Source organism: Epinephelus lanceolatus, chromosome 13 (assembly GCF_041903045.1).
Source record: "Epinephelus lanceolatus isolate andai-2023 chromosome 13, ASM4190304v1, whole genome shotgun sequence".
Taxonomy (NCBI): Eukaryota; Metazoa; Chordata; class Actinopteri; order Perciformes; family Serranidae; genus Epinephelus; species Epinephelus lanceolatus.
This window is the reverse complement of record NC_135746.1, coordinates 14,070,314-14,083,161: the sequence shown is the minus strand read 5'-3', so window position 1 is coordinate 14,083,161 and position 12,848 is coordinate 14,070,314. Positions and strand designations below refer to the sequence as shown.

Below are 12,848 nucleotides of genomic sequence, written 5' to 3'. Positions count from 1 at the left end.
ATTTAGCACTCTTTAGATTAGGGAGAGTTGTCCATGTTTAATTAGGTTTTGGGGCTGTCATAGACAATAGGAATAATGTATAAATATATTTAAATCAGCCAAATTCCGCCTTTAAGTAGTTTTTAATCAAACTAAATTGAGTTTTAGACCCTGATGGTGACACAAGTGAAGACATTTGGTCCAGTCCCTACTTCCTCAAAGGGCTGACAGTTCAGACTGTGTTTTAGGTTTAAGAGTAGACCTAGCTTTATGATAAAGGAATGCATTTGTCAATGAGGATCCTCAGAGAGAGACAGAGCGTTGTCGCAGCTTCAGCACTATTTCAGCACTGGACAGCTCCCATCATATCCGGCGTCTAAACAGGCCAGCAGAGAGAAGCAGGGTGGGCTGTGGGAGGGGAGGTGGTGGGTGGGTGGGTGGATGGTGGATGGTGGGGGGACATGATCCAATCAATCTCACACTGGATAATGACCCTGCATGGCAGCTCTGTGGGCACAGTCTAATCACGGTGTTGTTGAGCCTGCAGCTGGACTCACCGGCTCTGTGCTCGCACACGCTACCGGAGGGGGGAAAGCGTCACTTTTCAGCACATGCTTAGCGCCTTGAATGCTGGTGGAAAAAATAAAAAAAAGGAAAAAGCTGCAGAAAGGAGAGAAAACCCAACATGTCTCTTAGCAACCATCCTAGAGATCTATAGATTCACCTATAGATCAATTACGTCTTTTACCCGGAGGATGGAGTGTGGAAGCTGCCTATAGCTTGCTCTTTTGTCGTGCCATTGGTATTCTCCCGGCGTTAACTTCCAATTGTTTGTTGACGCAGGCAGGTGGAGATGCCTATTGTCTTTAATTGCACAATGGCAGCATATGGGAAAAGCAGAAACAAACACTGAAGCATAGAATTTCAGGGTGGATGCAGGAAATGCGCAAATTGACGCATAAAAATTCACCCAAATTAAGTGTTTGATGCTAAAATAATTCTGGCACAGGACCCCAAAATCTTCCCTCTCACATGTGCTCCCCTCAATGTTGAAATTAAACCCACACCCTAGCTGCAAAGGTCATGATAAACTCTTTTGTAGAACTCGTTGTGGGATGCTTTTTGTCGTCAGCAGGAGAGCTTTTGTTTCTGTTCCGCCTCCCCTCCTACAAAAAGTGACCCCACACTGTGTCACTGTGACTGATTCAAGTGTTCAAACAACAGGAAAGACTTCCTTTGGTGGTGATGAGGCATGTTGCATTACATCATGCAGTCCTCTCCTGCATATTTGGGGGCTTCAAACGAGACACTAGATGGCAACCACGTTGAGAGGGAGAGACGGTGAGTGTGTGTGAGAGAGAGAGGGAGAGGAGAGGAGAGGGGAGCGAGAGACAGAGAGAGGAGAGGAGAGGAGGAGGGGAGAGGTGGGGGGATGAATAACGTCGGGGTGGGACAGTGGAGGGACGGTCTGCTCATGGCACTCAGCTTGCAGCTGGAGGAGAGCTGCAGAGAAGGGAAACAACTGCGCAGCGGGCAATGAGATTAATGCACAGGTACAGAGCTGGCCGACCACAGTTGGATGCATGAGTTTCAAAATTAAATTGTTTGAACTTGTAGATTAGATTATTCGTTGCCAGGTGGGAATAGATCTGCAGTAAGAGCGAGGGGGGGGAGGGAGGGAAAGGAAGACAAGATGTGCTGCGTCCGTGGCGCCACTGGTGCGCTATCCGGGGACAGAGTGAGCGACTGCGACGCGCTGACACCCCGCTTTTAGATGGCTCCAACATTTGGGGTGCAAAACAGGTGTCAGGGAAGTGTCGTCACGAACCCCGGAAGCCGGAGGAGGTGGGAACATCAGAGGGAAAGATGGCAGCGAAATCCGATGGTCGCGGGGTCGTCACCGGTTTCGCCCAGCTGCACAACCTGGACGAGGTGGTGGGGACGGGAGAGGACGACAATCGGAACAGCAGCTCATTCCACATCTGCCACTGCTGCAACACCTCGTCGTGCTACTGGGGCTGCCGGAGCGCCTGCCTGCATTACCTCCGGAGGAAGGGGAAGGGGAAGGAGAGAGATGCGGCGCGGCCACCGCAGGAGGAGCGCCTCTGGCTGGACTGCCTGTGGATCATCCTGGCACTGCTGGTCTTTTTCTGGGACGTGGGGACCGATTTGTGGCTTGCCATCGACTATTACCACAAGCAGGACTTCCTGTGGTCAGGCCTGACCCTGTTCTTCGTGCTGGTGCCCTCGGTTCTGGTCCAGATCCTGAGCTTCAGGTGGTTTGTGCAGGATTACACTGGGGGCGGACTGGGCTCCGTGGAGGGGCTGAGTAGCCATAGAGCTACAGCCAGTCTGCAAAGAGACAGGTGCTGCCGCCTCTCTGTCTGGGTCTGGCAGACCATCATTCACATCTTTCAGTTGGGACAAGTGTGGAGGTAAGACAAACTTCAAGTTCTGCCTTTAAAAAGAATCAGTTAAAGCCTCCAGAGCGCAGAGCTCCCGGCTCCTCTCACTCTCTCCATTCACTCAGCCTTCTAACCTCCTCTTGACTGTCACCTGGTATAACCCGTTGTTGTGTACATGACTGGGGTGAAAATCAGCACCGTGGTGATGCCATTACGCTCGCCTCACAGTCTCCACTACACATGCCTGTATTTGCATTTCCAATATATCCAATACACTGTGAGCTTCTCGCAATAATTTCCACGCTCTCAGCCAAAATGTGTCCAGACCAAAACTGCTACAGCTGCACAGAAATTGCACCGCTGTGATTATTTCATCACAGTGCGCCATTGCGCTTGTGTGGGGAGGGAAGAGAGGGCTATTTGTTCAAAGACGGACAGGTAATAGCCGAAAGCTTATGTGTGTGTGTATGTGTCTGAGTCTGTGTGTGTATGTCTGAGTGTGTGTCAGGCGCGCCGTTCACATCACAGTGCACACGGTCGCCTCGATTCACCCGCTCTCCCTCCCCGCATCAAATACTCCAACTCTGCAACTAGAGGCCAGACGAGCATCTGTTTTCACGGCTCGCAAAACTACATCTTCCCCCCACAGACATGATGTCATCGATTCCTCTGCGACGCTCGACATCTTTGGTCCCCAAATCCGCTTTTTTCGGCCGCGCAAATTGATGCGTCGGGGGACCGCGGGGATGCTCAAGGTGCGCGTCTCCGCGCGTAAATCTGTGACATGTAGCGGCTACAGTAGTAGTAAAAATGTGAGAATGGTGCGCGCGGCTTGTCCACACCGTTTTCTGTTGGGTCGGAGCTTGTGAGCAGCGAGTTGTTTTTGGTGCAGACAGACGCAGTGGCTGGCATTTAATGGGGAAAAAAAGTAACGCATGACGGCTGCTCTGAGAGGACTGCCAGCGGCTGGGGGAGAGAGAAAAAATGTAAAACAGCGCACACTGTGAGACTCAGCGGAAGGGGTCACATCATTTCATCCTGACTTTCAGCTTTGCAGTCGACGGTTGTTGTGTTTTTGTGCAGCACCACATTTGACACTGACCACCGATTGTGTTGTGCTGAACAGCTGCCTCTGCTCCTCATCAGACAAATGGATTTTCTATGCCATGATTGTGCTGTGGTCTAATGCACGAGAACATTTGTGCTACAGGCTACATTACTCACATGTGGAGACTCAGAGTCAAATCTGAGCTGAAACTCACTGACCTTTTTTTTAAAAAAAAAATAAATAAATAAAGCCACAAGCCTTATGGGATACCTTCATCTACCTCCCTTTCACAACCCCAAAATAAGACTCCCTTCCTATGTGGCTGCAGACAGCACCTCCACTCTCATGTTCAAGTTATATTTAGTGCATGCCGGTGCATCCCCCTGTCAAGATGGGTTTTCCCAGAATGAGACAATCCACTCTGCATTCCTCATCGCTCAGACTCATTTTGAGCTGCACCTGAAGGCTATTATATTGATTAGCTGCACTTGTATTGGCTCAAGTTTATTTACTCCAGTGTGGCTAAATGGATTATTTTTTTGCTCATGTCTGTAGCGGGAAGGAGACATGGAGTGCTGGGAACTGTTGCACGGTCTGAGCTGTTGGTTTGCGTTGGTGGTTATGGTGGTTGATGTACATGGGAGTGTAAAGAGAGAGAGAGCTTCTCTAGATGTCTAACCGCTGCTGCACAAATAGGAGACACGTCTCTGTGGTGTTACTGGACAGGATGTAGGAGTGTGAGGGGGGAAACACATGACATCTAACTAGCACAGTAGGTGTTTGGTCATGTCTCGCACCATTGTTGCAGGAGCATAATTTACAGGGTGGGGGGCACACAGACAGGCGTATTATGAGACAGTGGGCCCCTGGGCATGGATATGCAAAAGGCCCCTCCACCTTGTCTACATAGGAGCAAGACACTGTAGTCGTTTTGTGTCTCTTTGTGTTCATTTTCCAACCCTGATTCAATTTGAATTTGATGCCTGCAGCACATATTTATGTTTTACACAATGTCACACATTTTTTACAATCAGAGTTGTATGTCTTTGTGGTTTTGCCCCTTTTCTGTTGTTATGTTGTGTCTCTTTGCTGTTCCTTTGCATCATTTTTGTGTGGGTATCTTTTTATGGTCATTTTGAGCCTCTTCCTGGAAGGTATGTGTTGATTTGAGTGACATTTTGCAGGTAAAGGCCAAGAGGGGAGACCTGAAACTTTGTGTACCTGCCTGTGACTGGTAGTACTAGTAGTACTGGACAACTCCACTTTTTACAGTCCAAAAACATTACATTTAAAACAGGTATTGACGCTGGAATGTTGTTTGTATCTTATAAACTGTATGAACTTACATAGACAATGAATGGAGAGGATGGGAATGAGAAGAACTTGAAAAAAAAGAATTTCAAAAAACTGTGTAAAATCTTTAAAAGTGGCGGAGTGTCTAGTTTAAACACGGAAAGAGGAGATACATTTTTAAATACTGAACCTCATAGGAGCCTCATAATTGGGTTAAAATTGTATTTTTGATTTATCTCCAAAAGTATTAAAGAGATAAACACCATTTATTTTTGTATACTTTGTCACACATTATCATGAAAAATGCATTTTACTGCTCACTTTACACATTTTAGTTTTTAATTAGTGTAATGGCCTGAACTGTGCCAAAACACCATCATATATTATCTTAAGTAAAAGTAACTTTCTTTGAAAAATGTTTCTGCCTATGACATTTTTGTATTTAAAAACCTGAAGGCTCTAGTTTTATAATAAACACATATTTTTGACATATTGTTTTGAGGTGAAGGGCAGATATCAGGGTGTGTTGCATACTGCAAATGATAAGACTGAGATTGGTTACTTTTACCTGCCTGTCCATTGCTGCCTACTGTATGCTTTGATGAAGGTCAAATAGACTGAAAGCTCAACAATAAAGTGAAACACAGCATAGATGTAAGTGTTACAAATCCAAAGCAAAGGGTGAAAAATTACATGAGATTAAGTCAGTACCCCCACCATCTCTAGAATGTTTTGATTCTGCACTTTTTCGGCCTATATTAACATTTTAATCAGTGAGTTTTGGAGCTGCTGGCAGGTGGATTGTTACCTTTGACAGACCTACACTAGCTGGTCTGCCCTTTGTGCTAAGCTAAGCTAACCGCTAGCTGCAGTCTTGTACTTAATAAACAGATATGAGAGCGGTACTGATCTTCTCATCCAATTTGCTGCCAGAAAGCTGATAAGCATATTTCCCAAAATGTCAAATTATTCCTTTAAAGGAGCAGTGGGTGGGATTTGGTGGCATCTAGTGGTGAGGACTGCAGATTGCAGCCAGCTGAAACTTATGTCATGTGACAAGTGTGAACTGCTGGTTAGGGTTCTGTCAGTGTTTATTGCTCAGGAGGTTTTGACCGGGAGCCGAATTATCCTCTCCGAAACAAACGGACGAGCCACTAGCCCAGAACCTGCTAATGTGTGCTCACCTTTTTGCTCTGGTAACTTAAGATCCAGATGTTCAGGAGGTTTTTACCAGGAGCTGAATTATCAACAGAGGTCTCTTCCTCTCCAAAACTAACAGACCCTGGGATTTACACCTCTAAAAACACTGATTGAAGCAGTGTCAAGACAAAAATCTGTGCTTTTCTGACACTGTTTGGCTCGTTGCAGAGGGGACGACACGAAAACGCAAATGGCCCTATCTAGAACCAGTGTTTGTCCATCTGGGGCTACCGTAGAAACATGACGGACTCTGTGGATGAGAACCCACTTCCTAGGTAGATATAAACAGCTCATTTTAAGGTAGCACACAATGAATCTTATTTTCAGGTGAGCATACAATCAAGAAAACATAATTATAATATCATACTAAATTTCTACTCTTAAATCCCACACACTGGATCTTTAATAAAGTTGTTAACTTCACACTTAATTGTGTTTTTAGATGTTCTTGTGTATATAATCAATTCTGTTAGCTTGTATATTTATATGTACAGTAGTGGAAATTACTGTCTGCTAAACCAAACCAGACTGAATTAGAAAAGTAAGAGGAAAAAAAACGAATCTCGTGCGGTGAAACTTGCTCATGAGGAACTCAAGTAAACATAATGTGTTGGTGCGTATGTTGTGACAGCACAGAGCCTGGGGCGAGGGATCATTGTCAGGCCACTGTCTCCCTTCGGACATGATCCGCCTGGTCGCTGGTTCGGGGGGTTGAGGGTCAAAAGCTGCTCTTGTCAGCTTAGTGCGAGTTCACAACCTCAGACCTGCAGGGCTCACACTTGATATGGAGATTATTAGCCACTGTGAGAGGCCAAACTGCCAAAAGGTAGCATATGTTATCATGAAACATTGTTTTATGGGGTGTGGAAATTTATTTAACAGTACTGTGCTTTGTTTTTTTGTCAGATTTTAGTTCCATCGTGTGGTGCAATTAATCGTCTGAATCATGTCTGGTATTTTGTCATCATGTGGAGAAGAAATGATTATTTTCCATGACAGGATTTCAAAGCAGCTGCCATTCTTCGGCATTCTTAATAAGACGCTATAGTATCAGTTTGTGAGTTGTTTTCCCTTCATTAATATGAGAAAACAAGATGAAGTGCTGACAGGAGTCAAAAACACAGCCTCATCATGTCTCATTACTCAATCCTATTTTCAATCCTGCATTCAATTTGCTGCTTTCCCTGCGTGCACCTGAGGACCGCGCCGGCGGCAGAATCGCTGAGCTTGTCTTGCAGTTATCTGCTTGTTAATTGTTGACAGAACAGGGAGGATCCCTCTCTCCCATCTGTAATCCCGCCCTGTCACTGGCTCTCCGCACCTCTGTCATGTCGTCCTCCCTGCGAATCGCTGCCACTGCTGACGGTGTCCCCTCAAGCTTTAGCGATTCTGCTCATATACGCTCAGTCACACAGTGGATCACACATACGCAGAGGTCTCCTGGCGGTACGATGGACAGCTTAATCAGTGTAAGCCCAAATTAGCATCTGACTGGAAAAGAGCTGCATCCGTCTTCGCCCCCCTCCGAGGAATTCCATGTAGAAAGTTTTGGAAGCTCTTTGTTGTGAGGAAATCCCAGCAGAATTGGGCGGGGTGTCATCTGCTTCTTCCCTTTTTAATTTTGTATAGTTGTGGGTGAAAATATTGTAACAGGCGGTTTTCAGTAGCTGAACACGATTTCAAACCTCCAGTGGCATTAAGCACTGAGCAGTGTGCATTTCAACATCACATCTCCTCTGTAGCCTTTATATGTCTCAGGATAAAAACAAAAACAGGGCTGCAGTTTCCAACCAGCCTCTAAATACAACCAGTAAGTCAATATTTCAGTGTGGTTAAACTATAGATAATCCTGATGATGTCATTAGGGTTATCTTAGCTTGGGATACCAGCATTTTTAAAGGAGCTCTGTGTAAAAACCTGAGCTGTCTGAACACGGTTCTCAACATGAAAGTGGCTGAGCTGGCTCCATAGACAGTGCTAAACCATGGCAACAGTGCTAACAGATCTAACGGTGTTAACCAGGGGAGGGAACCAGAGGGTGGGTGCTAAGCTTCTGCGACACTGCCGTTCCGATATCAGCTGTAACCTCCATATGAGCGCAGTGCAAAGCTGCAGCAATGAGCTAGCCAGCGGGATACACATGTGCAGCCGGACCAGCTTACAACAACAAACAACAGAGAAGCTCAGATTGCAGAAACATAAAGAGGTAGCATGACTTTTAGTCTCTGCTCAGGGTGCCATTACTCCATCATATCTTCACAATAGTGGTTTGCTGCTGTATAAATGCTCAGAACCTTTAATAAAATGCGGGCATCACCAACTTAAAGTCTGGCGTTTGAAAAAAGTGGGCATTTAAAAGGCATGAGGGTCGAATGAAGACTCCGATGGGAATGTATCATGGGAATGCACTATGGGAAATGTAGGATGCAGCATGTTTTGGAGCTTGACTTACAGCCTACATGAGACTAAACCCCAATTCAGACCAAAGATTTGCAACGAGACAAAAGTGTTTTAAAACTTTGCAGAGAGAAGCTGCAGCGGTGTGACATGACTGCTGATGGTGTCACCTGCAACTCAGCTGGTCAAATCGCCAGTGGCTGGTTTTAGTACGTAAAGATTATCACCTGTTTCTACAGCTAGTTGACTTGTAGTGAAGTCCGCTGGTCAAGTCAAAATGACCGCAGACGGCGTGTCGCTTGCTGTGGCAGGTGCTCCATCCCCACCGTTGGGTCACTGCTGCTGCTGCTAGTTATATGTGCTTATGCTCCGCCCACACACATTCCCATTATATAATAAATTAAATAATACATTATATTCTGACACAAAATAAGCCTGAAAAGCTGCAAACAGAACAGAAGTACAGAGTTGTTGCATAGAGATGATACACCATCTCATCTAGTTGCATTGGTGTGAACCAGCAGGTTTTTTCAACGTTGCAGAACGGAGCATTGCAAGTAGTTGCCTGTTTCAACTCATCTCGGCGCAAATCTTTGGTTCTGAACTGGGCTTTAAGGTCAGAATTTATGAAAGCACAATACCTTGGTTTACCCTGTTCTTGTGGGTTTTAACACTCAACAGACTCAATGCATTGAACGCCACTCAGGAGCTGTCCGGTGCTGAAATCCAGACTCAATCACCAGGTTGGGTTTTAATGCATTTTAGTGCCATTTTATCTTCACACAGTCTTGTACCACATTTAACACACAGAGTATTGCAGCATGTGTGTACATGAGAGTGTGTATCGATTCATACAGTCTCCCAGACAAATGAAACACAGTGTTGCACAGTGTTGGACTGAAACATTCGCTGCTGTTTCTTTGCACTTTGCACTTCTTGGTTGTCCATTGTACCGAATGTGTGGTTACACACACACAACCACTTGATTGTGTTAAGCTTAAAATACCTGCTTTTCATGGCACTATCTCGGCAGGAAACTCAGTTATGTCTCGGTAAAAGAAAAAAAAAACACTCACGTTTGCTGCTTAAAAGCCACTAGAAATACATCGACGGGACGCTAAAACACGACAAGTTTTGTTGCTCTTGAACAGTCGTCTGCAGTCGTCTGCAGCTTGGCAGGCGTCTCACTTAAAGTTACATTATTTCACCGCGATTTTGCCACCTTGGGTCGGAGGTGAGTCGGCAGATAGTCTGCCACGATGAGTCCCCATGTGTGAACAAGCCTACGAGCAAGTGGCCCTAGAATGCTAGAAAACTGGAGAGGTGTGACACAACTGACAAAGAGCATCAGCCAGTGAGAGGCGGGATACGTCCCGCGTCAGCACGCAGGAGGATGGAAGAAATGTGAGGAGTCCAAGCCGCAGGGTTGCCACGTCTGCTTATTAGCCACGACTTTGGGCTTGTTTTTTGTAAAGTCACTTACAAATATTGGTAGTCATGAGTTGCAGGAGTTTTTTTTGGGCTTGTTTCTAAAGTGGAGTTGCTTATTTGGGCTTGCTCTCTAAACGTTGCCTTCCTCTATATATATCCGTCTAATAAGTTATTTAAATGCATGATAGTCGCTTCTTTTGGGCTTGTTTCCATAGCCCTGGTTGCTTGTTTCTCTCCCAAGATCTGGCAACATTGACGAGCCGGCAAGCAACAACAACAATGGCGGCGTCACGGGGTCAGGGAGCGCGTTGTGTTTGGACCCAGGCCCTGGAGGCAGATCTGATTCAACACTGGGAAGAATATCCATGCCTTTACGATGTGTCGTCTCCAAGTTTGGTGACGTCATCGCCTTATCTGGGGCTCTGTCAGCGAGGGCTCGGTGGAGAAATCTTGTGGTGTGCACACACAGGTTGTAGCGCAGTTGGCGAGACTCCCAATGACAGAAACACACGTCGCAAGGTATGAACACTCAAAAGATTATGATAGTCTCTGTGACGCAGAATCAGGGTGAAAATCGTGTAATGTGAAATAGGCTTAAGTGACACACTAGCCACGATCTCCTTCACCTCCAGGTAACCAAGTCAGCTCATACACTACGTCACTTTAGAAACACTGATGTGATTCGTATGAAATGTACAAGAGTAAAATATCTGTGGTTTGCAGGAACATACAACTGGCCACTGGGTTATAATCCCTGCTGTTCTTCCATCAGTGTGTGGGTTGTCTTTTTGCTTGTTTGATTATGTGTACAAATGCAGTGTGTTCCGGTTAAGTGCCAAAATGCCGTGCACTTTGACTAAACTGCTCATCTTCCATATGTATAGGGGTCAAATGGGATTGCATAAAAATAACAAACGTTCTGGTTAATGTCTTCTTCTTATTGCATTACTGAAACATTCATCTCGGCTATCGAGGAATTCTCCACTTCTGCAGGAGCCAAAGACGTGGGGAGTCCCCCCCCCTTCCTCGCAATTGTACAAAATGTTTTACCACCACAAATCTGATGCTTGGATTATGCTTTAATCCAGAACAAGAGCGGGCTCACCACCGCGCAACACGGAGGAATCGCCTCATGGTTGACATCTGCCTCTGTTTCCTAGCCTGGTAAATATTAATACAGACTGGGAAGGAGTCGACAAAAGCCTCTCTTGGCTGGCTGGGCTGCTTGTAGTTGCCAAAAAAGGTTTGTACATGCAGCGAGCCGAGACGTTGAGATGATACAATGCAACCAGCTGCCCTGTCAAGGCAAAAAAAAAAAAAAAAAAACAGCTGACGGGGTGAAAGAGGGAAAAGATGAAAGCTTGGATAAATTGGTGACAATCCATGTAATTATGTATTGAGAGTTTAAAATGGCGAAAGATGGGAACATCTTGTTCCGTCGTCAGTCAAAGCGTCGGAGTATTTTTGGACAGAAGGAGGCGACTGATAGACGGCTGGGCTGCTTGCTCAGTTTGCTGCCAGAGTAAATAACTCAGGGAATCTCCTTAAAAGACAAAATTGTTTAACAGTGTTGTAAAGGCACACGACAAAATGTGTGTCTTAAAAAGAAACACAGTAAAATACTTCCCCTCAAATGCATTTTACTCTACAGAGGACAAAAGATGAAAAGAGCAGACAGAAAACACTTATCTTTATTAAGGTACAAATCGGACTCTATTGTGTGTTATTTACAGACAGCACAAAATAAACTCCCAGTGCTGCTCTAGAACATATCAGCCTAACGCTACTCATTTTCTCATTAGCGCTGATAACAGGGGACAAACCTTTAAAGCCAGAGCTCCCAGAAAACCCCCAATTATGTGACGGAGGAGCACATCAAAATGCAAGGAAAGCAGTCTTCTCTGGGAGCGTATCGCAGCTGGGGGTAAAGAGACGGAAAGCGGTAAATGACACCGAGATATGTGCTTCAGTTTTTCAAGTAGCGGGGGGAAGAGAGAGGGATGTGAGGGAAAAAAGGGGATTCAATTGCTGTTTTGGTTCAGTGTCACCAGGATCTGAGTTCATGCTGGGTTATTGAATTAGAGAGTATTGCTGGAAAATGTTTGATTCGGCGTGCGTTGCTTGTTTGAATCCAAATGTTTCGCCTCTTAATAAACACACGCAGATGATGCACACAGATGCACCATTAGGGGAGACTGGGGGTGGTGGGAACATGAGAGACTTGTAACACTTTCAGGTTCTCCGTCAGACGAGCACAAACACACTGACAGCCAACTAGGCAAACACACACACACACAAGAGTGCAGGACAAACACACTGAAGAGACAAACACAGACACACACACGTCCTAATTATGTTAAAAAATGTGTGTGTGTAGGGTTTAGGGGGATATATTGGCAGAAATGGAATATAATATAATAAGTATGTATTCATTAGTGTATCATCTCTTGAAAATAAGGATCGTCATGTTTACGTTACCTTGTATTGAGCCGTTTATATCTACACAGGGTGCAGGTCCTCGTCCTCGGAGATCGCCATGTAGCATCGCCATGTTTCTACAGTAGGCAAAAACAGACAAACCAAACACTGGCTTTAGATAGAGCCATTTGCATTTTCACATTTTCAAGGAATACCTAGAAGCCCCTTGGTGACAAGCAGCATCTGAAAAATGTGAAATGTAAAACTTAAATCACTGGGTATGTTTGTTTTGAAGCGGAAAAGACCTCTACAGAGAATATGGCTCACGGTTAAATGCTCTTGAAAGCTGGGGTTGTCACAGCCATGTCCGACATGCCAAACAATGTCCGAGAGACACTCATTTGTAACGTGAAGCTGCTTTAAAATGTGTTTTTACTGGTTTAATCATCAGGTCCATTTGCTTTAGAGAGGAAGAGACCTCTACGGATAATTCAGCTCTTGGTAAAAACCTCCTGAACATCTGGATCATAAGTTATCAGAGAAAAAAGGTGAGCGCACATTAGCAGGTGCTGGGCTAACTGCCCATGTGCTACAAGCTGAACTGCACTGGAAAAACACTGTTTGGTAACGTGAAACCACTTTGTACAGCATTTTCAGCTGTTTCATTCACAAAGTCT

The 12,848-nt window shown here is 45.3% G+C and overlaps 1 protein-coding gene and 1 long non-coding RNA gene across 2 annotated transcripts in view; one reads left to right on the top strand and one right to left on the bottom strand.

The window, feature by feature from the left end:
- The window catches only part of LOC117270754 (uncharacterized), a 111,716-nt gene that overhangs the window by 14,945 nt on the left and 83,923 nt on the right, over positions 1-12,848 (bottom strand). Inside the window, exon 5 of the long non-coding RNA XR_013493131.1 lies at positions 12,232-12,308. This is a non-coding gene — a long non-coding RNA (uncharacterized LOC117270754). The remainder of the gene's footprint in view (positions 1-12,231; positions 12,309-12,848) is intronic.
- Positions 1,455-12,848, top strand: part of xkr6b (XK, Kell blood group complex subunit-related family, member 6b) — an 87,817-nt gene continuing 76,423 nt past the window's right edge. Inside the window, exon 1 of the mRNA XM_033648565.2 lies at positions 1,455-2,414. Coding sequence (XP_033504456.2) covers positions 1,846-2,414 — 569 coding nt within the window. The 5' untranslated portion in view covers positions 1,455-1,845. The remainder of the gene's footprint in view (positions 2,415-12,848) is intronic.